The sequence below is a fragment of the Eleutherodactylus coqui genome, chromosome 8 (assembly GCF_035609145.1).
Source record: "Eleutherodactylus coqui strain aEleCoq1 chromosome 8, aEleCoq1.hap1, whole genome shotgun sequence".
Classification (NCBI taxonomy): domain Eukaryota; kingdom Metazoa; phylum Chordata; class Amphibia; order Anura; family Eleutherodactylidae; genus Eleutherodactylus; species Eleutherodactylus coqui.
In genome coordinates, this window is record NC_089844.1 from 68599291 (window position 1) to 68626164 (window position 26874).

The 26874-nt window shown below is 33.7% G+C and overlaps 2 protein-coding genes across 2 annotated transcripts in view; both read left to right on the top strand.

Annotated features, from left to right (window-relative positions):
• The window catches only part of TTN (titin), a 266817-nt gene that overhangs the window by 111997 nt on the left and 127946 nt on the right, over nt 1-26874 (top strand). Inside the window, exons 119-165 of the mRNA XM_066577800.1 lie at nt 249-329; nt 468-548; nt 810-884; nt 1127-1192; nt 1701-1799; nt 1983-2066; nt 2697-2750; nt 3189-3263; nt 3402-3485; nt 3605-4132; nt 4563-4637; nt 4783-4866; nt 5014-5082; nt 5736-5819; nt 6074-6154; nt 9112-9165; nt 10885-10968; nt 11089-11172; nt 11257-11328; nt 11671-11736; nt 12121-12204; nt 12358-12441; nt 12678-12752; nt 13396-13479; nt 14386-14460; nt 14545-14613; nt 14725-14814; nt 14963-15046; nt 15139-15189; nt 15352-15435; nt 15556-15639; nt 15776-15841; nt 15969-16049; nt 16171-16224; nt 16311-16376; nt 16462-16542; nt 16626-16700; nt 16784-16861; nt 16964-17035; nt 17123-17203; nt 17335-17388; nt 17475-17540; nt 17626-17706; nt 17790-17864; nt 17948-18025; nt 22527-22598; nt 22690-22770. Of these exons, the coding sequence (XP_066433897.1) occupies nt 249-329; nt 468-548; nt 810-884; nt 1127-1192; nt 1701-1799; nt 1983-2066; nt 2697-2750; nt 3189-3263; nt 3402-3485; nt 3605-4132; nt 4563-4637; nt 4783-4866; nt 5014-5082; nt 5736-5819; nt 6074-6154; nt 9112-9165; nt 10885-10968; nt 11089-11172; nt 11257-11328; nt 11671-11736; nt 12121-12204; nt 12358-12441; nt 12678-12752; nt 13396-13479; nt 14386-14460; nt 14545-14613; nt 14725-14814; nt 14963-15046; nt 15139-15189; nt 15352-15435; nt 15556-15639; nt 15776-15841; nt 15969-16049; nt 16171-16224; nt 16311-16376; nt 16462-16542; nt 16626-16700; nt 16784-16861; nt 16964-17035; nt 17123-17203; nt 17335-17388; nt 17475-17540; nt 17626-17706; nt 17790-17864; nt 17948-18025; nt 22527-22598; nt 22690-22770 (4005 nt within the window). The remainder of the gene's footprint in view (nt 1-248; nt 330-467; nt 549-809; nt 885-1126; nt 1193-1700; nt 1800-1982; nt 2067-2696; nt 2751-3188; nt 3264-3401; nt 3486-3604; nt 4133-4562; nt 4638-4782; nt 4867-5013; nt 5083-5735; nt 5820-6073; nt 6155-9111; nt 9166-10884; nt 10969-11088; nt 11173-11256; nt 11329-11670; nt 11737-12120; nt 12205-12357; nt 12442-12677; nt 12753-13395; nt 13480-14385; nt 14461-14544; nt 14614-14724; nt 14815-14962; nt 15047-15138; nt 15190-15351; nt 15436-15555; nt 15640-15775; nt 15842-15968; nt 16050-16170; nt 16225-16310; nt 16377-16461; nt 16543-16625; nt 16701-16783; nt 16862-16963; nt 17036-17122; nt 17204-17334; nt 17389-17474; nt 17541-17625; nt 17707-17789; nt 17865-17947; nt 18026-22526; nt 22599-22689; nt 22771-26874) is intronic.
• On the top strand, nt 18505-21875 carry LOC136577392 (triadin-like). Its single transcript, XM_066577298.1, has 21 exons — nt 18505-18550; nt 18635-18700; nt 18786-18866; nt 18950-19024; nt 19108-19185; nt 19287-19358; nt 19446-19526; nt 19648-19701; nt 19785-19850; nt 19936-20016; nt 20100-20174; nt 20257-20334; nt 20436-20507; nt 20595-20675; nt 20795-20848; nt 20935-21000; nt 21086-21166; nt 21249-21323; nt 21407-21484; nt 21586-21657; nt 21745-21875. The coding sequence occupies exons 2-21, from the start codon at nt 18661-18663 to the stop codon at nt 21873-21875; spliced, it is 1491 nt and encodes a 496-aa protein (XP_066433395.1). The 5' UTR covers nt 18505-18550; nt 18635-18660.

Genomic DNA, 26874 nt, shown 5'->3' on the forward strand with positions numbered 1-26874 from the left:
ATCTACTACTAAATATAACTCTTAACGTCATAAGCAATATTCTTTATTAGACCCTGCGGCATGTTATGTGTCATTGGGTGTAAGTGTACACTGTTTGTCATTAGTGTTTTTCCATGGTTCTTCTATTTCATATACTTTTGACACTTATTCTTGTCTGTGATCAATGTCTGTGTTTAACATTCTCTTTTAACAACTTGTTTGTGCAATTCAGTGCAACTTCATGTTATGTTATTTAAATGTATTTAAAGTTCCTGAAGCACCAAAGAGACCTGTTCCAGAGGAGAAAGTACCTGTTTCAGTTCCAAAACGAGGAGAGCCTCCTGCTACAGGTAACTTGTTTTATAGATCTAGTCAAACATATAACACATAGTAAGACACTGCGTTGTGGTTAGACTTATATAAGTTCACATATCTACTAAACATGACACATATATGTCAAAACAACTCGGTTTATCGTATCTTTAAAGTGGCTGGTGTGCCAAGGAGAGAAGTTCCTGAAGAAGTTCCAGGAGTTACACCCAGAGTAGAGGAAGGTCGCCGAGCTAAAGGTACAAGCTGTTCACAAAAGAAAACATCCATTCATTCTTCTCAGCTGGCCACTGTGAAACTAATAAGCTTGTATGAATGCATACAGTTCTTTATGCTAACACATTCGCATACTGATTACCTTGTATACTATATACTTGTTTGTACGCAATTCTTCAGCAATAGCAATCAGTAATAGTAATCAGTATAAAAGCTGAATAGAGGAATTCTTTGCATTTCAATCTTGCCTTTCAACTTTCTAAAATCAAATAATATTCTTTAAGTTCCTGGAAGACCTGCACCAGAGGAGAGAGTTCCTAGTTTCTTGCCTAAAGCAGAAGAGGCTGAGCCTACCCAAGGTATTTGTCTTTATTCTTGTCAAAATTCTTTTTGGTTTTGTATCTGCCTATGGAACTGTGCCATCATAGTGGTCCACTACATTGGGAAGATCGTATGCAGTACTTTATAACAAATTGTGTATGTTCAGAATATAGAATGAAAGAAAATGTTAGTATATACATTTTAAATTATAATATATATACAGGTTAAACTGAAATTGAGGTTTTGCATGATATCTGACACAAGAATAATATTTTTTAAGTGCCTGAAACACCAAGAAAAATGCCTGTACCTATTTCTAAAAAAGAAGAGGCTGCTCCAGCAAAAGGTAGCTTGGCCTAGCGACTTCTGCAAGAATAAACCAAATGCTCAAGCTGCTCAATGCTTCTTTAATGTAGTAACTAGACTGGTGGCTTTGAATGCAGTTCACTTGATTATCGCTTTAGTATCTTATATTTTAACACTATTTCTATGCAGTCTTGTTACGCAACTACATTACATAAAAACTAAATATGATGTACACGTGAAATTTAGTTTAATATTAATTTCTGCTAATACATAAAAACGGAGATGTAAAGCAACTTAATTCAGTATGCATGAAAATAGGCAGAAAAAGTGATTACTAATATAAGCTCAGTGTCATACATGTAGTATGTTATATCTTGTAAACGACCTGTCATGTTGAGTCTTTTGTGTCTATACCTCTTTTGTCTGGCCTGGTGTCCACCCATGTTTTCAAGTTATAAATGTTTATAAAAGTGCTATTCGTGTGTCTTATGCCCTGCTACTTCACTGAAAATCTAGAGTGATCACAGAATTAATTTGCTATTTCAAAGTTCCTGAGATGCCTAAGAAGGTCATTGCTGAAAAAGTACCTACACCAACTAAAGTACCTGCTCCTATCTCTACAACAGAAAAAGTTGCCCCAATCAAAGGTACATTTTCTGGCTAAGCCTATGAGGAGTACAATATTCTTCTACTTATATGTGATCATTAAATGTCTTGTTGGTATATATATCACTGTATGTGTTTTACATGTTGTGATATGTCTAGTATAGTTCTAGTTTAGTTTATGTCTACTTGAGTCTAAACGTCTTAAACATGTTACTATGTCTTAGTACCTGAAGCTGTTGAGAAACAGAAAATTGCTGGAAAGATGCATATAGCTGCTCCAGAACAACCTGAAGTTCCTCCAGCAAGAGGTATATTAAATAGCTTATATAGTTAACACATTTCAAAGTGGCTTTGCCACCCATTATATTAGACACCTAATGGTGCAAATATGTAATATAATTTTAGTAATAAACCCCATACAATCCCCTATAATCATAACATTGATTCCTAGTAGAGATGAGCGAGCATACTCGCTAAGGGCAATTACTCAAGTGAGCATTGTCCCTAGCGAGTACCTGTCCACTCGGAAGAAAAGATTCGGGTGCCGGTGGGGGGCGGGGAGCGGTGGAGGAGAGCGGGGGGGAATGGAGGGGAGATCTCTCTCTCCCTCTCTCCCTCCTGCTCACTCCCGCAACTCACCGCTCACCCGCGCCGACACCCGAATCTTTTCTTCCGAGCGGGCAGGTACTCGCTAAGGACAATGTTCGCTCGAGTAATTGCCCTTATGCTTGCTCATCTCTAATTCCTAGTACTAAAAATGACTTAATCTGTTGTATAGTGCCGAATGTGTTGCCTCTAATTATTTAGCAATAACTACTACTATAGTGAGGTACACTGTTCTTTGTATGTCTACCAAATGTTCATATTAGCAGTCTGTGATGTTTTGTAAGTGTTCTGTTTTTCCAGCATATTCTTATACAAAACTCTTATGTTCAAAGTTCCTGTAGCTCAAAAGAAACCAGTTCCTGAAGAAAGGATTCCACCAACCAAAGGTATACTACTTATGTCAACAAGCAAGCACTTTAGTCTTGTAGGCCAAGTAAAAAAATGAAAAGAAAAAAGCAATGTCTCAATCACAATACGGGTGTTCCTGTTTTACTCTTGCTTAAATGCAATCTTTAATAGAGATGAGGAAATATACTCCATGATATTATGTAACTTCACGGAAAGTCTGTTCTGTTATACAAAACTTTTACCTTTTGATTTATTTCCTCACTGCTTCTTAAGGCATCACTTTCTTGAGAAATTCCAGCATTCATTAGAAATATCTAATTTATTATGAAAAGACTGCATATAAGCAATGTCTTGTGTTTGTCACAATGTTCCTTTGTGTTTATTCTACTGTCCATATCTTCTCTTTTTCTACAATACCTGTAAACAATTTCTTATATATGACAAGTCATAAAGCTTCCCATTAATATGTCTTTAAGTGGCTGAAATTGAAGAGAAGCAAGAAGCTAGGATACGTATTGCTTCCAAAAAAGTTGAAGCTCCCACACCAGCAGGTAGATTATGGGTTTGAAGGAAAATAAGCTTGCTCTATTGAGAATTATCTTTGTATTCTTTAAAAATGTAACTTGTTTGTGTCTTTGTACCGTGTGTCTTATAATCTTCACATGTGAAACTGAAATTACTCCTTAAAGCACCTGGAATTTCAAAGAAAATTATAGAAGAGGAAAAACGAGCCATAACGGTTACTAAAAAAGAAGTGACAACTCCAGTTTCAGGTAGAATTATTAGGTCTTTAGGATTATTGATGTATTTTAGATTAGTGGAAGGTTTTGTGTTTTTTATTAAATAAAGAGCAACAATAATACTAATATCAGTGATTCTTTTTAAATATTAGTGTCCTCAAGAAAAGTTCAGGAAGCTCATGTAGTTGAGGTACACAGGGAAGAGAAACCAGAACTTATTGAACCCACAGCTTACAAACAAAAAGAAGTACATGAAAAGGTATATAGAAAGAAAGAAGCCATCTTTAAGGAGAGTGTTTACCAAGAAAGAGAAGAAACCTATGAGGAAGAGGTTGCAGCGACTGAAGAAGACATTTATGAAGAGGAGCCAGATAGAGAAGAGGAGATCTATAGAACACAAGAATATAGTTATGAACAGCAGTATGAGGAAGCCCCTGAAGAACAATACGAAGAAGCTTCTGAAGAATACTATGTTGTTGAACCTCCTGAAGACGTTTATGAAGAAGTCACTCATGAAGAAGAGAGATATGAAGAAATAACATATGAATCCAGAAAAAAAGTCTATGATGATGAAGAGGAGCAAGTCTATGAAGAAGAAGTTTATGAAGAACCTGATACAGGAATAACAACAGAAAAAGAACGCTTTTACCAAACAGTTGATGTGGTTTATGAAGAGAAAGGTATTAGTCTTTATCACACTCTATGTTATCTATGTCAGTATTTCTGTTTGTCCACTTTGTTTGCCCTATGATTTTAAGCTTGGTTATGGAAAAAAAACACTGCAATGCCAGTAAAGTTAAAATATAGTCACTATATAATAAATTCATACAACGGGTTGTCAAGAATTTTCCAGAAACGGCCACACCATTCTACGGGCTGTATTGAAACTCATCTCCAGTGAAGTGTATTGGGCTAAACTGCAATGCTAGATACAGTCCATGGACAGACCCTGTGCTATTTCTGGAAAAAAAGGCAGACCACTTTTTCTTGTCAACCCCTTATAGCTATCCATAAGATTTGTCCTTTTAAGTCTAAAGAAAGCTCAATTTAATTTAATAATACATATTAACAATATTATATATTTACAATAATATTATTGCTATTTTAAAGTACCAGGAAAACCTACTGCTGTCATCATAGAAAAGAAAGTAGCCATAACTAAAAAAGAGGTTCCATCAGCAAAAGGTACAAAAGATGGCTGTGGAATGGGTGTCCATTTTGTAACCTTTGTTAGTGTTTATGTTTTTTTGTGTTTTTGTCTTCTTGTTTGTTTAATATATTGCTCTTATATTCTTCTTATTTACTGAATCTTTACATCATATTTTCAAAGAACCGGAAAAACCTAAAAAAGTTGCTTCAGCTGAAAAGGTGACAACTGTTGTTTCTAAGAAAGAAAGGGTTTTTGTGGAAAAAGGTATTTTATGATTGTACTTTCTTCATGTCTTGTTTATGTATGTATTTGTATGTATATATGTTGTTAGTGTTTGTGTTTTTCTTCTTATATGTGTCAATGACTGGAAATTGCCAAGTGCCTCATACAGTATATTCTTTTAATAAATAGAACCAGAAATGGTTACATCAGTTGAAAAAGTGCCCATTGGTGTTCCTAAAAAGGTGCCAACAGCTAAAGGTATATAAGTTTTCATTACTGGATATACTGAAGTAACAGAGTTAGCATGTACAATTATTCATCTGCAAGCTTTCATATTTTAACCCTTTCCAATCCAGAGTTGGACCTTGCCCAACATTAAGATCTCCCTGCATAGCTCAGACATCTGAGGCTATTCTACATAACATACATATGCAGAACAGCCTCCAACATCAGAGCTATGGTGTGAAATCTTAATGTTGGACAAGGGCCAACTCTGGATAAGAAATTGTTAATTTTCAAAAAATTGCTAATAAAGTCATCATAACAGATCATATTTATGTGTTTCTGTTGAGTACTTTCCAGACAGCTACAATGCGCTTTCCTGCCCAAAATAAATAAGAGTTGGGGAGTGTGCAATTGGCAGGTAAATTGAATTGGAAAGGGTTACAAATATGTACCATAGAAGAGTTAAATAATATTATTTTCCTATTACACATTAATTTTATATTATATTATTGTACGTACATAATTAACATTTACATAATGGATGCATTATATATTATATTGACCAACTAGGCAGATTATCTGTTAGGGCACATCAGGCGTAGTTTCCACCATTAGTTTGTTTTTGTTGTATGTGTTATGTCTTCCTTATACTCTTGAAAAATCTAAGTAAACAAATCTCTTTAAAGTGCCTGAAGAGTATAAGAAACCCGTTCCAAAAGTAAAGGAAGCTATTACTGTGTCTAAGAAAGAAGAAGTTGTACATGTTAAAGGTATATAAGCTCTTCATGTTAGCAGGAAATTATTCAACCCCATTTTAATTCTTTACTCATATTATCTTCATCATTGTCATGTTTCGTGTTGTCTGTTGTCATCATCTTAAAACTCTTAAGGTGTGAACGCACCTCCATCTTCATAACTAACCAGACTTTTTCCCTCAACTCAGGAAAACAATGTTTAATGTTGTATGTCTAATCTTTTTGCCTTTTAACATCTTACTCGGCTAAAAATTGCAATATTTTTAAAGTTTCTAAGGACATTAAGAAGCCCATTCCAGAGGAGAGGGTAGAAGAGGAAGCTCCAACAATGAAATTGCGACCAGGCAAAGGTAGTTTAAAATGTTATCTACACTATGCAAATTACTTAAATATAGTCTTAGAAATTAATGAAACTTTAAAATGAATCAGCAGAGAGTACTTCAATTTAAATAGTTTATTTGTAATTTTGTATCACAAACAATAGAATAAAGACAGTAACAAGGAAAGTGTGTCATTCTGAAAAAAACATCTGGTATCTAGACATAGAGCTTTCCTATGTTTAATAGAAGAGAGTACTTTAAAATACAGGCTGCAATGTGTTCAAGCCAAGTTTACTTCTACCATCACCTAACTAGGTGTAAAGAATATAGGCAAAAGAATACTTGCTGTATGGGCTATGTGTCAGATATCTTTTCAGAAGTTAGGTTTCTATGGATATATTTAAAATATTTAATACTAAGAGCTAACAAGCATGAATCCCATTCAAAAATGCAAAATCATATTTGATTTACACTATACAATATGACAATAATTTGACAGTTTTCAGCAGTTGTGACTTTCAAGGTCCAGTAAGTAGTCATGATCTTGGTTCATGGTTGGTTATTGGTAGCTGTTTGTTAAAAGCTTTTCTTGCATGCTAAATAAATTGTAAGCTCTGACAATTATACAGTAGCATAAGATAATCCATAGATTGTCAGAAAATTTATTATTTTCCTGACAAATGCTTAAACAGTATATACAATTTTGAACATCATTTTAAAGTTTATATCTAGATTTAATTTATATAAACAAGGTTTAACCCTTTGCAATCCAATTTTGCATTCAGGGTTTCCTAGGGGGTCTTTCTCTTTATGTCATTTTACAATGGCACCATCTGCTGGCTAGAGCCAGTACTGCGGTATGTGACATGCTGGAGAGGTCCCTCGACAGCAGAGCAGCCAATAATATACAGTAAGAATACCCTGCCGGATGTCTTCTGACATCGGAGCTGTACAGACTTCAATCAGAATGTCTTTAGACGTCAGACAGTGGATTGGAAAAGGTTTTAATGACTTTGTAAATAGTTTACTTTATTTTCTTGTTATTCATAATGAAGTTCTATTTGTCCTCATTGGAAACTGACAGTGCAGTGGGACAATTAGTTACAGACCTGAATGCAGCTCTGGGCAGTAAAATAACAATGCTTTTACACGCAACAAACTGTCAGTCAACAGATGTCCGACAGTTCGTCTCAACACTAATCATCTCTGTGCTTTTACACAGCAATGAGCATTGCTGACTGCATGGTGGCAGAGCAGACCTGCTATTGTTCCATTCTGCCTGCCTCCATTCACAGTAAGTCAGCAGTCATTCATAAGTGAACGACTGCCTGTTTACACGAAACGATGCATTGTTAATTTTTCTGCATGCAGCAACTGAACGGCGAATGAAAATGAAAGACTTCTCCCTTTCCGTTCAATCGGTGCATGCATTTACACGAAACGATTATCATTCAGATTCTCTCTGGTTCGCCAAAATCTGAACGATAAATGTTGCGTGTAAAAGCACATTAAACTGTAACGTACTAGTGACAATACCACAGTAAAAAAAACATATGTTTCTTACTGTGTTATCCAGTTAAAAAAAGGGTTCTTGCTCTCAGTATCAATATATTGGGCCAACATGTTATTGCAGTCAGTTGGGAGTATCCATGTCTCTAAAATGGCATTTTAAGTTTTATTTGATATTGTGAGATATGTAATGCAATGCATTTACAAAGTTACTCAGCTTGCTATGTCAATTCATTTTAATCTAAGCAGTAAAAATGTGTTCAGCGGTAGAGAAGAGGTGACTATTTGATCTGCTTCGAAACGATGTCATTTGTTTTAAGAGTTTAATGCTGTAAACCATGGCATTGATCATAAATTTCCTGCAGAATACAGCTGGAGATTCTAGTATGGACTAGAGATGAGCGAGCACCAAAATGCTCGGGTGCTCGTTATTCGAGTCGAGCTTTTCGTAATATTCGAGAAGTCAATGGGAGACTCGAGCATTTTTGTATTTTTTTCTCTCTCTTTTCTTTCTTTCCACCAGCCAGCCACATACTGCTGTGGACGTGCGCACGCTGGCACATCACAGCAGGAAGTGGTAATACAGGGTCAAAACGTGGCGGGGTTGAACACGGCGTGGTAGTCGCTTGAGTAACAAGCACCATCGAGTATGCTAATACTCGAACGAGCATCAAGCTCAGACGGGAATGTTTGCTCAACTCTAGTATGGACCCTTTTACACTGAATGATTCATTCAGATTTATGATGGATTGTGTGAATCTCAGCAATAACTGTTGAGTGTTAATGCTGCCAGCGACTGAATGGCAAATAATAATTCATTTTTTTATTGTACGTTGTTCAGCTTATGCAGGCATAAAAATTAAACCTTGATCTGCCTCTGTTAATAAGCAATCGTATATCTATGAATGACTGCTTGTTTACTGTGAATGGAGGCAGGTAGCTGGAAGTGATTTCTGGAGCACCTCCCCTCCATTCACTAAAAAAATGATTGCTTCTAATTGAAAGCACAGGAGCGATAATTGCTTGGACAACTGTCAGATGCTTAAGCGCCCGACAGTCGTCCCATGTAAAAGGACCCTATGTCACCTATTAGCAATGCAGCCTAGCAAGCACAGAGCATGTAAAAAATGCAACATACTTTTATATATACATTTCTTATTGTTTTTATCAATGGACTTGCTATTTCTTTTATCAGATAGGGGTTGTATTTTTGTTCAATTTTCTTTATGTGCAAAATAATTTCCGTGAACAACCCTATACCAACCAATTACATAGTCATTAATAATAATACTGATTTGCGGTGCTGAAAATGGCTCAGGCTGTTGTATATTTGTGTGTCTCTAATTGTCCATCTTGAACTAGTATAGTGAAGTACCCTGCTGTTTGTATGTTTACCCAAGTGTTTGTATTAGTAGTCGTTGATGTTTTCGAAAGTTGTTATTCCAAAATATTCTTATACAAAACTCTTATGTTCAAAGTTCCTGAAGCACCAAAGAAACCAGTTCCTGAAGAAAGGATTCAACCAACCAAAGGTATAATGCTTATGGGAGCAAGCACGTTCTTTAGTCTTGCACGCTGAAGTAAAATAAAAAAAAAAAACCAGTATTCAATCACCACACAACTGTCCTTTTGTGTTTTACGCTTGCTTAAATGCAATCTTTAAAAGCAAAATTAATAGAGATGTTTTCTTTCTACACTGAGAAAATACACTCCATTATATTTTGTAACTTCACAAAAAGTCTATTCAGGAAGGCTACATGCACAAGGAGGAATTTAAAGTTGCACTTGATATTCTTGGGCACAACTCACATCGGATAGCACATGGACATCCCATCCAAAAGTTGTCCAATGCACTTGTACATGTGCTATTTTCATTCGAGAAATGGACAAGAATAGGACATGCTGCTATTTTTTTTTTACTGTGTATACACCTATTCAAATGAATGGGTGCGGTGTCTGTCCAATTTTTTTTGGAGAAATGAATAAAAATATTGTCCATGTGCATTTACCCTTATGCAGAACTTTTTTCCTTGTGGGTATGTTTCCTCTGTGCTTCTTAAATCACTTTCTTCTGAAATGTTGCATTTATTTAGAAAATATTAAAACTGCATATAAGCAATGTCTTGTGTTTGTTACAATGTTTGCTCTGTGTTTCTTGCAACTTCTAAGCAACTTCTTGTTGACAAGTTATTGAACACGATAAGTTGTGAACCTAACTTGTAATATATCTTTAGGTGTCTAAAATTGAAAAAAAAAAAGAAGCTATGCTTAATTTTCTGTAATGTACTTGCACATGTTTGTCTGATCAAATATATATATATATATATATATATATATATACTCTTTGTAAAAGAAATCAAGCACCTAGAAGAAGTTATTGTTTTTATCTTAGGCAGATATGCAAATGATTATAGTTGTGGCATGTTTAGATGAACAGTGTTGCCACCTGAGGCTCTAAAAGTGGTTCAACCCCTGGCTCTCAGAGGCAACATATATGCAGTGGACCTTTTTTTCCTCCTCTCTAGAGCTTGTTGACCACATAATTAAAATGAAAAAGGCTGGATGGTAAACACCTAAGTCCTGCCTTTGCTATGAAGCGGCACACTGCCCCCACTGCTGATGTAATGGTCTAGAAGGCCATTGCATAGAACAGTTGGTCCTAGTAGTGGTACAAGGGACAATACTAGTGCAGCAAAATATTCCGGACATACAGCCACACGTGTTGCCTCTCATGGCAGGGCTTACAACACACATTTTCCAGCAGGGTAATGCTTGGCCGCACACACATGGGTGTAACAGGAATGCCCCCACAACATTGCAACACTTCTGTGGCCTGCCCAGTTATCATATTTATCATAGTAGAAAATGTGTAGGACCATTTGTGATGCCAACTTCGACAGCCCATGAGTTTGCACGATCTAGAGGCTCAGTTACAGCAAATAGGGACCAATATAGAACAGGATACCTTACAAAACCTGTATGCCTCCATGCCTGCTTTATCACATCTTGCATTCAAGCTGAAGATGGTCCAACAGGGTACTAGAGCTTCCCTCCAAGTGTTCAGTTTTCTGCACTGAATTCTCCTTTTGCTCTAATATTGTAATAACACATGGAGAGTTTGATTAGATTTTGACAGTTCCTTCTGGGTGCTTGGTTTTGAGTGCTTGTGTGTGTGTCTGTGTATATATATATACATATACATTAGATATATTCAATTGCAAAAACCAACAAGAAATGCTGTATCTTTTAAGTGTCTGAGAGACCAAAGGTAGCTGCACCTGAAGAGCAAATACCAATTCCAGCTGCAAAGAAGGAAGTCCCTCCTCCCAGTGCAGGTACATCAGTGCAACTTTATTTATTTTACTGGAAATTGTCTTTTTCTTTTGTGTTCTGCAGCATTGCTGCCTAGTAGAGTAGGGCCTTCCTTAAACCATCATTCTACTGTATTTTTTAAGCACCAGAAGTGCATAAGAGAGTAGTCCCAGAGGACAAGATTCCTGCTGCTGGGCCTAGGAAAGAGGAAGTTCCAGCTCCTAAAGGTACATTGCTTACCTCACCTAACACTATGTTAAAGCTTATTGCTGCTCCTACATATCCCTAAAATTCCAATCCTGTCCCTAAAGTACCAGAAATTGCCAAGAGAGGTGTTCCTGAGGAAAAAGTAATTCCTAAAAGAGAAGTGCCTGCTCCCAAAGGTAGTAACATTATTATTGGTACATTGTCTTAAAACTAAAGTCTTTATAACCTTTAAAATCTTTTTTATGTGAATGTTTATGTCATCTTACATTTATATCTTATTTTATGTCTATTGTATATCAATCTCTATTGTATCATATCCACATTAATATGGACATTCTAAAAGTCTTGCTAAAAGTCTTGTGGCCAGTACAATTGAATTTGCCTTTTTATTAGGTAAACTTTCCTATGTTTCAATGTTCTTTAATGGTATACTGTGTTTGTTGGTGTGTTTTGTGTAATATGTGACTGTTATAAGGCTTGTAAAGCCATTCTTATGACTGCATGTGATGTTTTTAAAGTACCTGAAGTGGCCAAAAAAGTACCAATTCCAGCAGCTAAAAAAGAAGAAGCACCACCAGCCAAAGGTACTTTTCTTTTTGGCAGCATAATGATATAATGTATATGTTAAGTGTATTATTTGTTTTGTCTACCTTTCATAAATGAGCCATGTAAGCTGTGTCCTCCTTTCATATGTGTTGTGTAAATGTAACAAATCATTAAAAATATAGAAATAAAACCTGTATTTTTAAAGTGATGGGAAAGTATAAAAGTTCCCATGGAAAATCCACCTCTTATAAGTATATTGAATGTTTCAAGCTGTAATTTTGAAAGCTTTTTCACATACCTACTCTATCTTCATGTATAAAGCTCATAAAATAATTATTTCATTGCTAGATAGGCTAGTGTTTTTGTAGTGAAGTACACATAGTTGAGGACCCAATAGTTTTAACAAATCATTGTTTTTAAAGTGCCTGAATTAAGGAAGACACCTGCTCCTGCAGAGAAAGTGCCAGTTCCCACTGCTAAAAAAGAAGAGGTTACACCTGCCAAAGGTATACCTCTAAATATAGATCTTTACTTATCAATGTTCCTCTTTAGTACATATTTGTATGTTTCATGTCACATACTATGTAGTATATGTAGTCTACAATGTTGTATATGTGCCAATTCCCTCACATCTTAACAAATTTAAAACCTTTTTAAAGTGCCTGAGCCACCTAAACGCTTTATACCAGAAGAGAAGGCACGAGAGCCCACACCCAAAAAAGATGAGGCTCTTCCAGTTAAAGGTATACATTGTACTCTTAAAAGTGTATTCCTAAAATCTCTTCTGTTCTGTAAAAATACGTCCCGTCTTAAACTGTGTTTATTTAAATTTACATGTGGTAATTTTCCTTATAAAATCTTGCTGATAAGTTCCTTTTTGTCTTTCTCTGTTGGTATCATTGTAGTTTGTTCTTCTTAGTGTACTGCCTTTTGTATTGTTTTTTGCTTATTCTTAAAACAAATATAATATTCTTTAAAGTGCATGAAGCACCTAAGAAGATTCTTCCTGAAGAAAAAGTGGCAAAAGTCATTCCAGAAGCACCAGCTGCTAAAGGTATATAAAATGATGACTTCTTTATAATTATAGTCCATATCTCTATATACTCGGATTTATTTTATACATGTTATCATGATGACAAAAAGATGAACAGATTGGTTCTTGACATTTAGCAACACATGCATCCTTATAAATGTTGTAGTAATGAGGGATGTACAAAAACATACATCTCGCTGCACAGGCAAATCAAATCCCAGACTATATAAACATTTGACATGTAATCCTCTGTCTTGTGTTTTAACATCATTAGAAAACAGCATTTAAATAAATGACTGTTTAATAGAGATGAGCAAGCACGCTCGGATAAGGCAGTTACTCCAGCGAGCATCTCTCTTCTTGAGTAACTGCATTCTCATCCGAGCAGGCTCGGGGGGTAGCGGGGGGGAGAGTGAGAGAGATCTCTCTCTCTCCCCCCCGCTACCACCCACCGCCCCCCCAAGCCTGCTCGGACGAGAATGCAGTTACTCGAGAAGAGCAATGCTCGCTCGAGTAACTGCCTTATCCGAGCATGCTTGCTCAGCTCTACTGCTTAATAATAGAGGGTAAGTAATAGGTGACCACGGTTTTCTTTCAAATACTGATTGCATTAAAAAAAAAATAGGAGTACGGACTATAGTAAGTGATAATATTATCTTTAAAGTGCCTGAGGTATGGAAGACTGCTTCACCAGAGGTAGAAGAGCTTACTGAATTACCTAAAAAGACTGTTACTCCAGTAGTTAAAGGTATTCATCAAAAGTCTTTAGTTTCAATGTTACTAACATCTTTAGACATGTATGTATTTTTGTTTTGTCTTTTTAACTGTTGTCAGTCTTTGAAATAATTGTATTGCAATCTTATATCTCATTTGGTTCTAACTCTATTTTCAACATACATACACAATAGTACATAGTGATATAAGTTGAAAAAAGTACATCAAGTTTAACTTTTCTCAGACATAGCTTCTTGATCCAGAGAAAGGCAAAAAATATTATGTGCTATAGACTTGATGATGTTGGAGAAAAATCAGATTTTTAAATGCTCCATTTTGTCGATCTATGTACAGTGTATAACTTAAAAAAACATACTTTAGAATAGGCAATGATATATTTTATAACCAGTTGGCAATAGTACTTTATATTTTGCTCTAATGTGGAATGAAAACACAATTTTTTCACACCACTAAATAGCGGCTGTTAGTTTCCCTATAGGGAAAAAGTATATATCAATTTGATTATTCGGTTGAAATACAGATAAAAGTGGCAACCTTTTCTTTCTTTAAAAAAAATCATTGTCTAATAAGTATGGGATATTACTTAACTTAGAGCCTTGTGTGGTGCAGAGTGTTAAGGCAGCAGAATGCAGTCCTAAGCTCTTGCTCACAACCTGAAGGTTGCGGGTTCAATCCCTGCATGGCTTAGGTAGCCGGCTCAAGGTTGACTCAGCCTTCCATCCTTCCAAGGTAAAATAAGTAAAGATGACTGGGGAAGGCAAAAACAGTCTGCCAAGATGTGACATCGCCCTAGGATTCGGTCATGACTTGGTGCTTGCACGAGGGGACCAAAAGCTAATATTCCTTTTGTAAATAGTACCGATGTGTTGTACATATATAACAGTATTGATGCTGTTAGTAAAATATACAATATTTTTAGTGCCAGAACCACCAAAGATGGCAGTTCCTGAAGAGAAGGTTAAAATAATACATAAGAAACCAAAGCCTACCGAAGGTACACATTATTTACACTTGTTGTGTTCAATTTTGTGTTGTTTTCTGTTTAGTAAGAAATATAACTGTTACTAATATCTTTAAGTGCCTACACTAGAACCTGAGGACAAAGTGAGCCTTAAGCCCTTTAAAAGAGACGTACCACAGGCAAAAGGTACAAAATATATGTACTATACCAAAATAATGGTGTAGTGATGTATTAGTGAAGTCTAAATCATTTCCTATTTAGGAAGAGATTACTAAAATTTGTATATTTACCTTCAAGCACCAAAGGCTCCTACTAAAGTCACTGCAGAGCAGAAAATACCTACACCTATCTCTAAGAAAGACATCCCAACTGCCCCCCCTCTTAAAGGTATTGGTTGTATTCATGTTGCTATACTAGAATGGCAGTTGCTATGTGTGCCTTATAATTCATAATAAATAGTTAAAATAATTACATCAACATTACAGACTCATATATGTAAGATTAGAAAATCCACCTTATTCTATTTATTTTAAAGTCTCTGAATTACCAGAGAAAACTGCCCCAAAACAGCAAGAGCGAACACCTGTACTCCGAAAAGATATTACCCCACCATTTAAAGGTAAAACAGCTAAATCTTAAGACATCCTAATTGTTTTTAAAACATGGAAGCATACACATAAATGAACATTTATTATTCACATTCCTTTAAAGTCGCTGAAGTTCCAGAAGAAATGCTAGAAGAAGTAACTAGCACTTTTGAAGGTAGATATTGGTTGTATATTAGCTGTCTTTAAAAGTTTGTTTTCTTTTATGTTTTGATACATTTAATGACATCCTTTATAATGTGTGCAACCTGTTTATGTGTGTGTTGTCTGTTATTATGTGATGGTATAAAAATCTTAAGAACAACTAATATCTTTTAAGTGACTGAAGAGGTGATAGCAGTTACTGAAGAAATTGAGATTTCTCCTCCCACTATGGATAGGAAGCCTGTTCCACATAAGAAAGGTATACTATATGCCTCATTCTTTTATATGTATGTTATGTATATTTTTATAAATGTCATAAATGTCAGTTATCTATGTTGTTTAGTCCACTGTTGCTAAAGTCATACTAATATCTTTAAAGTACCTGAGATTCCTCAAGAGGTTGCTCAACAGGAAAAAGTGCTTCGAAAACCTTCCAAAAAAGTAGCTGTCCCACTTGCCAAAGGTATACAATACTATGATCATAGTCCAGCATTTATACTTACAGTATGTTTGTCATTGAATTGGCATTACCTTATGTTGTGGTCTTTCTTTGTCTCTGCTCTATTTCTAATGTCTTACTAAAATCTTGTTTCCCCAAGAACCAACTGAAAGAGAAAAAGCGCATCACATTCCTGCCAAAAAAGATGTTGCTTCTTTTGAAAAAGGTATATTATGCCTTATTTCTGGATAGTCATATACTAATTTAAAATAATTCATATCGACATGTATAATGCAGTTATATTAAGTTTTGTTGTTAAGCATTCTTTTAAAGTCTTACTAATATCTTTAAAGCGCCTGAAATTGTGGAGGAACATCTTCAAGAAGAGAAGCTACCTTATTCACTTCCAAAAAAAGCTACTGTTGTTCCACGAGGTATATATAACTTTGTTAAATAGAGTTAACTTTAGATCTCCTCATAACAGAATTTATATTAAATAGTTGTTTTTCTAACTTTTACCTTGTACAATTTAATTTCCTTTAAAATTTAATTTAGGAGAAAAAATTGAGGCTACAACCTCTCAAAGAAAGGCAGTTCCCTCTGTTGAAGGTATATTGCTATAATAAAAAAAATAGTTCTTAGGCTAACTGAAATGTTATGTACATCATAAAATAGTACTACTTTTTTAACAATAGAATTACTCAAGAGAGAAGAAGAAAAAATGCATATTGTGTCTTCTCCAGAAATAATAGCAACTGAAGGTATATTAACTTAAATTCTTAAATTAAACTATAGTGTGCATTTAATGCTAAATGAATTGCTGAATGCAATGTATTTCTTTTAAAGAAATTATAAAAGCTCCTTATTCTGCTGATGAAGGAAAGCCTACTCTTCCAATTCCTACTAAAGCAGCTCCTTCTTCCAAAGGTATATTGTTTACCAGTGACTAGAATTACATTAGAAATTACTTATTACCCTGTATAAATTAAAACTTTACTAATATCTTTAAGTAGCAGATGTTTCAAGGAAGGCAGAAGAAAAAATAACAAAAACTGTCACCAAAGAAGTAGTTCATCATGTGGAAGGTAGAGGTTTTTTTTGGTTATTAGTGTCTTAGAAAGGGTTAAAGTTGATGTTAACTGTAAAGTTATTACTAATATCTTTAAAGCTCCTGAGGCTTCTAAGAAATTGGCTCCAGAAGAAAAAGTACTAAAGGTTAAGAAAGAAACTAAGTCCACCATTAAAGGTATAGTCACAATTGTAGTAAGAGTAGTACGGGGGATAGTAAGTCCTTACTTTTAGTTAATGACACTGTAGATCACAAAAAGCACTATCTGTTTAATAACAGAGGTATCCAAAAAGGCAGAAGAGAAGCCTCAACAGATTGTTTCCAAGAAAGAATTAGTTCATCAAGTCAAAGGTAGATAACATGGATTCTACAATATCTACAGCATATTCTATGGCTGAGAGAACATATTAACTTGTGGTCTTACTAATATATTTAAAGTTCCAGACATTATTGAAGAACATCTTCAAGAAGAGAAGTTGCCTTATTCACTTCCCAAAAAAGTTACTGTTGGTCCAAAAGGTATATATATTTTTGTTATATGGAGTTAATTTTAGTTAACTGTAGATCTGCCCATAATAGTGTTAATATTATACAGGTATTTTTCTATCTTTAACCTTATACAATTTAATTTCCTTTAAAATTTACCTTAGGAGAAAAAATTGAGGCTACAGCCTCTCAAAGAAAAGCAGTGACCCCTGTTGAAGGTATAATATTTTAGTAATAAAACTAGTTCTTAGGCTACATGAAATTTTATGTACATCCTAAAATGGTACAACTTTTTTAACAATAGAATTACTCAAGAGAGAGGAAGAAAAAATACACATTGTGTCTCCTCCAGAAATAATAGCAACTGAAGGTATATTAACTTAAATTCTTAAATTGAACTATAGTGTGCATTTGATACTATGTCAATTGCTAAATGCAATATATTTCTTTTAAAGAAATGCTAAAACCTCCTTATTCTACCGAAGAAGAAACGCCTCCTCATTCAATTCCTACTAAAGTAGCTCCTCCTTCCAAAGGTACATCGTTTTCCAGTGGCCAGAGTTAAGTTAGAAATTAGTGATTACCCTGTTTAAACTAAAACTTTACTAATATCTTTAAGTGACAGATGTTTCAAGAAAGACAGAAGAAAAAATAACAAAAGTTGTCACCAAGGAAGTAGTTCATCCTGTGGAAGGTAGAGTTGTATTCGCTAAATTTGTATCTTAGAAAGGATGAAAGCTGATGCTAACTGTAAAGTTTTTACTAATCTCTTTAAAGCTCCTGAGGCTTCTAAGAAATTGGCTCCAGAAGAAAAAGTACTAAAGGTTAAGAAAGAAACAAAACCCACTATTAAAGGTATATTTACAACTGTAGTAAGACTAGTAGGTGGTATAATAAGTCCTTACTTTTAGCTAATGACACTGTAGATCACAAAAAGCACTATCTATTTAATAATAGAGGTATCCAAAAAGACAGAAGAGAAGCCTCAACAGATTGTATCCAAGAAAGAATTAGTGCATCAAGTCAAAGGTAGATAACATGGATTCTACAATATCTACACTATATTCTATGGCTGAGAGAACATACTAATTTGTGAACTTACTAATATCTTTAAAGTTCCAGAAATTATTGAAGAACATCTTCAGGAAGAGAAGCTGCCTTATTCACTTCCAAAAAAAGTTACTATTAGTCCACAAGGTAAATATAAACATATAACTTTATTACATGGAGTTAACTGTAGATCTGCCTATAACAGTATTAATATTATACAGGTATTTTTCTAGCTTTTACCTTGTACAATTTAATTTCCTTTAAAATTCACTTTAGGAGAAAAAATTGAGGCTACAGCCTCCAAAAGAAAGGCAGTTCCCCCTGTTGAAGGTATATTACTTTAATAATAAAACTAGTTCTTAGGTTACCTAAAATATTATGTACATTCTAAAATGGTACTACTTTTAACAATAGAATTACTCAAGAAAGAGGAAGAAAAAATGCACATTGTGTCTCCTCCAGAGATAATAGCAACTGAAGGTATATAAGCATAAATTGTTAAAATGGACTATAATGTGCATTTGATGCTACATGAATTGCTGAATGCAATGTATTTCTTTTAAAGAAATTGTAAAACCTCCCTATTCTACTGAAGAAGGAAAGCCTCCTCATTCAATTCCTACTAAAGTTGCTCCTTCTTCCAAAGGTATATTATTTTCCAGTGGCTAGAGTTAAGTTAGACATTAGTGATTACCCTGTTTAAACTAAAACGTTACTAATATCTTTAAGCGACAGATGTTTCAAGAAAGACAGAAGAAAAAATAACAAAAACGGTCACCAAAGAAGTAGTTTCTCATGTGGAAGGTAGAGTTTTATTGGCTAAATTAGTGTTGTAGCAAGGGTGAAAGCTGATGCTAACTGTAAAGTAATTACTAATCTCTTTAAAGCTCCTGAGGCTTCTAAGAAATTGGCTCCAGAAGAAAAAGTACTAAAGGTTAAGAAAGAAACTAAGCCCACCATTAAAGGTATAGTCACAATTGTAGTAGGACTAGTAGGTGGGATAATAAGTCGTTACTTTTAGTTAATGAGACTGTAGATCACAAAAGCACTATTTGTTTAATAACAGAGGTATCCAAAAAGGCAGAAGAGAAGCCTCAACAGATTGTTTCCAAGAAAGAATTAGTTCATCAAGTCCAAGGTAGATAACATGGATTCTACAACATCTACAAGATATTCTATGGCTGAGAGAACATACTAATTTATCCACTTACTAATATCTTTAAAGTGCCTGAAATTATCGAAGAACATCTTCAAGAAGAGAAGTTGCCTTATTCACTTCCCAAAAAAGTTACTGTCGGCCCACAAGGTATAGATAACTTTGTTATATGGAGTTAACTTTAGATCTGCCCATAATAGTGTTTATATTATATAGATATTTTTCTATCTTTTACCTTGTACAATTTAATTTCCTTTAAAATTGACTTTAGGAGAAAAAATTGAGGCTACAGCCTCCAAAAGCAAGCCAGTTCCCCCTGTTGAAGGTATTGCTTTAATAATAAAACTAGTTCTTAGGTTACCTGAAATGTTATGTACATTCTAAAATGGTACTACTTTTTAACAATAGAATTACTCAAGAGAGAGGAACATAAAATGCACATCGTGTCTCCTCCAGAAATAATAGCAACTGAAGGTATTTAAGCTTAAATTCTTAAAATAGACCATGATGTACATTTGATGCTACATGCATTGCTGAATGCAATGTATTTCTTTTAAAGAAATTATAAAACCTCCCTATTCTACTGAAGAAGGAAAGCCTCCTCATTCAATTCCTACTAAAGTTGCTCCTTCTTCCAAAGGTATATTGTTTTCCAGTGGCCTGAGTTATGTTAGAAATTAGTGAAAACCCTGTTTAAACTAAAACTTTACTAATATCTTTAAGTGACAGATGTTTCAAGAAAGACAGAAGAAAAAATAACAAAAGTTGTCACCAAAGAAGTAGTTCATCCTGTGGAAGGTAGAGTTTTATTGGCTAAATTAGTCTTTTAGCAAGGGTGAAAGCTGATACTAACTGTAAAGTATTACTAATCTCTTTAAAGCTCCTGAGGCTTCTAAGAAATTGGCTCCAGAAGAAAAAGTGCTAAAGGTTAAGAAAGAAACTAAGCCCACTATTAAAGGTATATTCACAATTGTAGTAAAACTAGCAGGTGGGATAAAAAATCCTTACTTTTAGTTAATGACACTGTGGATCACAAAAGCACTATCTGTTTAATAACAGAGGTATCCAAAAAGGCAGACGAGAAGTCTCAAGAGATTGTTTCCAAGAAGGAATTAGTTCATCAAGTCAAAGGTAGATGACATGGATTCTTCTATATCTTCAAGATATTCTATGGCTGGGAGGACATACTAACTTATGTACTTACTAATATCTTTAAAGTGCCTGAAATTATTGAAGAACATCTTCAAGAAGAGAAGTTGCCTTATTCACTTCCCAAAAAAGTTACTATCGGTCCACGAGGTATATATAACTTTGTTATATGGACTAACTATAGATCTCCCCATAACAGTTTTTATATTAAACAGTTATTTTTCTAACATTTCCTTATACAATTTAATTTCCTTTAAAATTTCCTTTAGGAGAAAAAATTGAGACTACAGACTCCCAAATAAAGGCAGTTCCCCCTGTTGAAGGTATAATGCTTTAATAATAAAACTAATACTTAGGCTATCTGAAAATTTATGTACACTCTAAAATTGTACTACTCTTTTAACAATAGAATTACTAAGGAGAGAGGAAGAAAAAATACACATTGTGTCTCCTCCAGAGATAATAGCAACTGAAGGTAGATAAACTTAAATTCTTAAAATGGACTATAATGTGCATTTGATGCTACATGAATTGCTGAATGCAATGTATTTCTTTTAAAGAAATAATAAAACCTCCTTATACTGCCGAAGAAGGAAAGCCTCCTCATTCAATTCCTACTAAAACAGCTCCTCCTTCTAAAGGTATATCATTTTTCAGTGCCTAGAATTAAGCTAGAAATTAGTGATTACCCTGTTTAAACTAAATTTTACTAATATCTTTAAGTGACAGATGTTTCAAGAAAGGCAGAAGAAAAAATAACAAAAGCTGTCACCAAAGAAGTAGTTCATCATGTGGAAGGTAGAGGGTTTTTTTGGTAATTAGTGTCTTAGAAAGGGTTAAAGTTAATGCTAACTGTAAAGTTATTACTAATCTCTTTAAAGCTCCTGAGGCTTCTAAGAAATTGGCTCCAGAAGAAAAAGTACTAAAGGTTAAGAAAGAAACTAAGTCCACTATTAAAGGTATATCTACAATTGTAGTAAGACTAGTTGGTGGGATAGTAAGTCTTTACTTTTAGTTAATGACACTGTAGATCACAAAAGCACTATCTGTTTAATAACAGAGGTATCCAAAAAGGCAGAAGAGAAGCCTCAACAGATTGTTTCCAAGAAAGAATTAGTTCATCAAATCAAAGGTAGATAACATGGATTCCACAATATCTGTATTATATTCCATTGTTGGGAGAAAATACTAACTTGTGGTCTTACTAATATCTTTGAAGTTCCTGAGATGCCTGTAAAGATGGCCGAAGACAAAGATATCATAAGGCCTAAAAAGGAAACGAGGCCAAGACTCAGAGGTATATTAGCTGACAAACAAGTGTTCCACCAAATTTTTACAATAATGAGATAGCAGGAGAAAAAAAGGTCTCAATGAGCCTCTACTGTCCTCGGTCCAGTGCTTATTTTTCTGAAAAGCTGAGTAATTATAGATAGGCAGGTTGCTAGGAATGTGCTGCCCGATAATTCTATTGAGAAACTGTAGTTGTATAGTCCTAGGAAACAGGACTCTAAGAAATGGCTTAGATGTTTAGTACAAAGGTAAACTGTCACTGTTGGACTGTCATACAATGATATTTAAGAGCTCAACATGTAATAATCAGAAGTTTCTAAAAATAAATTTAGACAGAGAACATTTTTACTTTAGCATTTCCTAAAGTTATTTTGGTAATTAATATCAATAAATGATTGAAACAAAACTAGTATCCTATGTAGATGTATGGAATTATAGAATACATATTTATAATATGGTATGAAAGGAAAATATTGTAATATGAGAAAGGAATTGTAATGCCTAAAAACAACAATGTAAAAAAAAACTGCTTCATCCAAATATGTATAGTGCTAAAGATAGTTATTAAGCCATAGTATATCTGCAAGGACTCACTTGTTTTCCAGGCCTTTATCAAAAAGAAAATGTTGTGCATCTAACATAATAAAGTACTGTTAATGATTTACTTTGAGAATTTCAAAGTAACTAAACTAAGATTAACATTTTTCAAAGAACCCGAGTGGTCAGAGGACGAAGAAGAAATCACTGCCGATGTTCTTGAAAAAGAATATATTTACATGGCTGGTATGTCTACTGTAAAGCATAAAATAGAATTAGCCTATAATAAATAGATATTTAAATATAAACAAATTAAATATATGTATATATTTTAAAGAACCAGAGAAGCGAAAAGCACTTCAAATAGAAGAGGAGCATCTAATAGTTACTGAACAGAAAAAAGCCTCTCCTGTAGAAGGTAAACAGCTTTGGAATTTCTAACATCTTGTTGTAACATCTTAGTGTTATAGATATTACATTTTATAAGTGTTGCCTCCACTTAGCATTTTACTTAGCTACTGACTAATATCTTTCTAAGTCTTATAGATATTAAATCTTATGTGTGTTGCCCTCCACTTAGTATGTTACTTAGCTACTGACTAATATCTTTAAAGAAATGGAACATCCAAGAACAAGAATACCAGAAGAAAACGTGTGGAGTAAACTCCACAAACATGAAGTTGCACTTACTACAGAAGGGATATTGTCAGTTTAATTTTGCAGACCAAATTTATACTAAACTTTTTATACTAATAATAAACTAATATCTTCATGATTAGAAGAACTATCAAAGAAACCTAAAGCCAAGGAGAAAACACAAATTTCTAGAAGAGAAACTTCTTCTCACATAGAAGGTACATCATCATATATCTACCAGTAGCTTATTTTATTTAGATATTACTTATTTGTGAGGACATGCTAACATTAGACTATCTTTAAAATAGAAAGGGTCCCAGAAAACATTACCAGTGCAAAGAAACCCCAACTTTCAAGTTCTAAAAACGAAATTACCTCTGATGAAGAAGGTATATTTTTATTGCTTTGTTCATTGTCATAGCTTTATTGCAGTTATTAGATAATCCTCAGGTATACTGTCAGTCTGATTTTGCTCACCGAATTTATACTAAACTTTTTATACTAATATTAAACTAATATCTTCATGATTAGAAGAACTTCCAAAGAAACCAACAGCTAAGGAGAAAACACAAATTTCTAGAAGAGAAACTTCTTCCCACATAGAAGGTACATCATCATATATCTACCAGTAGCTTATTTTATTTAGACATTATTTATTTGTGAGGACATGCTAACATTTGACTATCTTTAAATAGAAAGGGTCCCAGAAAAAGTGACCACTAGAAAGAAACCCCAAATTGCAATTTCTAAAAGCGAAATGACCTCTTATGAAGAAGGTATATTCTTATTGCTTTGGTCATTAATTATCATAGTATATGCCAATTATTGTGTAACATTCATTCTAGTAAACAATCGTTATTATTAACACTACAAATTAAATACATTTAAATAAATATAATGTGAAAATAATGTGCTTAAATAAGAGACCTTTCACTAAAGACAGACCAAATAATACTGTAATTAAAAGAGAAGATACTTCCAAAGCGGAAGGTTAAATACAATCCAATGCAATCTTTCTTACTGTAAACTGTAATGATATTTAATTAGTTGTAAGCCCAGAAAAAGTCATCCCTCAAGGAATGCTAGAAATGACTGTATACAGTACATCACAACAAAAACCTTGAATATATATCTGAAAATTTGTGTAACTATAAAATCTAGTCTTTCAAGTTTTCCATATTTTCAAAATATTTTTCCTGTGAGTAAATGAAAATCTACTTGTTTCTGTCCAGAAACATTTCTCTTGCCTGATATAATGTAAACTATTTGGCAAGAATAGAGATTTCTGTTAATATTTAATCACCAAAGTGCATCCATTCAAAAATGTTTACTATTGTATAGCAGTAACATGTAAGTAATACTTGTTGTCAATCTAGAGAGCACTAATAAATATTAAAATTTGGAATTTATAGATGTTCAAAAACCTCTGATACCAAAAGAGAAGCTACAAATTAGTGTTTCTATGCAAGAATTTGACTCTCAGGTAGAAGGTATAACCTAGCATTTCAAATACTCTTATCATCCATTCATTAAAACATCAACAACATTATTAATTCTGTAGACTTAAACCTATAAAATAATATATTTAAATTACTAGATGTCCCACAAAGAGTAACTTCCAATGAAGCTCTGAAACCTCCTGTAACTGAAGATGGAGTTGTTTTCGGCAAAGCAGGTATATACAGTAGTTAATCCTTGAATCATTTTATTCAAAACCTCCATTCATTGCAGAATTGTAGAAATTGTTAAAATAAGAATAAAAAAAAGAGCTTTATGTTAACATTTTGGTGTAGCCAAACCTTTCCATTCCACAAAATAAAATGATTTACTCAAAGACAAAATACAACATTTTAGGTAATGTATTTTATTTGATAAAGGCTGCAAAGAGGCATATCACTAGAGAAACCCCTAAATTTTGTGTTACTGAGAGAAGACAGCTTGCATTTGAATGGTAAAAGACAGTATTGTTCTTTCTATAACTATATCAATCGCTAAACTATAATATAATATAATTAGATGTTAATATATTTAAATTAGTTGAGACTCATGATAGACTGATCCCTCAGGACACGCCAGAAAGGATTATACCTAAAATAGAAACTGACCTTCATAAGGAAGGTATCATAATCATAACATATACATTCTACTACAACCTTTAAGTCATGAAGCAAAAAATATTAGCTTAAAAGCAAATTGTTAATTTTAGCTGATATCCTTTTTGATAGATGGCACAAAAAAGCATATCCTTGAATCGCAACCAAAAATCATTGTAACAAAGAAAGATGATACTTCCCAAGTGGAAGGTAAAACACTTTTTCTTACAATTAAAATAAAAATCATGAAAAGATTTGCTGTAGTAAAATAATGCTATTTTTTGTAAACAATGTTTTTATTGAATTTTTTTAAGTTATTCAATACAGAAAATAAAACAAGATTTAACTTTAATGTTATTTTAATATAATGTATTTAAATTAGCCGAGAGCAAGAAAATGGAAATGTCACAAATTACTAAACCTAAAAATGAATTTGGCCTTCACAAAGAAGGTTCCATATGCTATAACACATAGCACCTTATAATCATAAATTAATCAATTCAAAAATGTTCGCTCAAAAAGCAAAATACTAATTTTTAGATAATTTATTTAATAGATGTCAGAAAAAGACTTATCACTGAAGACAAGCCAACTATTACTGTAACTGAGAGAGAAGATTCTTCCCAAGTGGAAGGTAAAACATAATACAATATAATCTTTCCTACAAATCAACCAAAAAAAGATGGTTTACAGTAAATTATATTGACATTATAATGAGGTATACTTATATTGGTTGTGATCCAAGAGAAGGTCATGCCTCAAAGGATGCCAGAAATGGCTGTATCCCAAAACAAAGTTGTCTTTCACAAGCAAGGTATAATATATATAATAATTCTCACTAGCCAATTATTATTTTGCATTTACATATCAAATGCACTTCAAGTCACAAAACTCAAAAAATGCAAAGCAAAATGCTAATTTTGAACTAATATCTTCAATGACAGCTGCACATAAAAGACAGGCTCATGAGAATAAAATACTGTCTCCTGCAACAAGAAGAGCTGATACCTACATTGAAGGTATTTTGATTATTTTAAGAGATCAGTAGGCAGTACTCCAAATAATAATTGAATTTTAATTTACTAATACTAAGTTATATCTTTAGAAGTAGAGGTCCTGGAGAATCTGACTTTGGAAGAGAAGTCACAGATTGCTGAACATATGTATAGTAGAGATGCCAAATATCATATTGAAGGTAGAATATCAATCTTGATATTCCATTTTTATTATTTAGTTATCTGAGGGAATATTCTAATACCAAATTAATATCTTTAAAGAAAAGTCTGGTCCAAAGATTCAGAAACATGAAGAAGAGACACAGATTACCATTCCACAATCTGAAAAAGACGTTGATTTCCACACAAAAGGTATCAAGATCTGTGACTCCTAGTTGCACTCATTTATTAACACTAAATTACTTTTAAATAATAAAACAAACTAATATCTTTAAAGCTGTGGATCACCCAAAAAGACTACCATTTGAAGACAAGACAAACATCACCAAGAAGCAAGTAATGTCCAAAGAAGAAGGTATATACGATAATTACTGTTATCTTCTGGCAGTATGACGAATTACCAAGTGCAAAAATTGGAAAATTCTTAGTCTAATTGCAAACTAATATCTTTTAAGTGTTACCAAGTCAGCTTACATTCAAAGACAAGCAAACCATTTCTGAGCCCATAAAGGAAGTTATATCTACAGAGAAAGGTAAATCGATGGAGCATCCCACAAATCAGTTACATTTTAAGTCTAACATTTGAAACCAAGAAGAATCGATTACTTTAAAAACCCT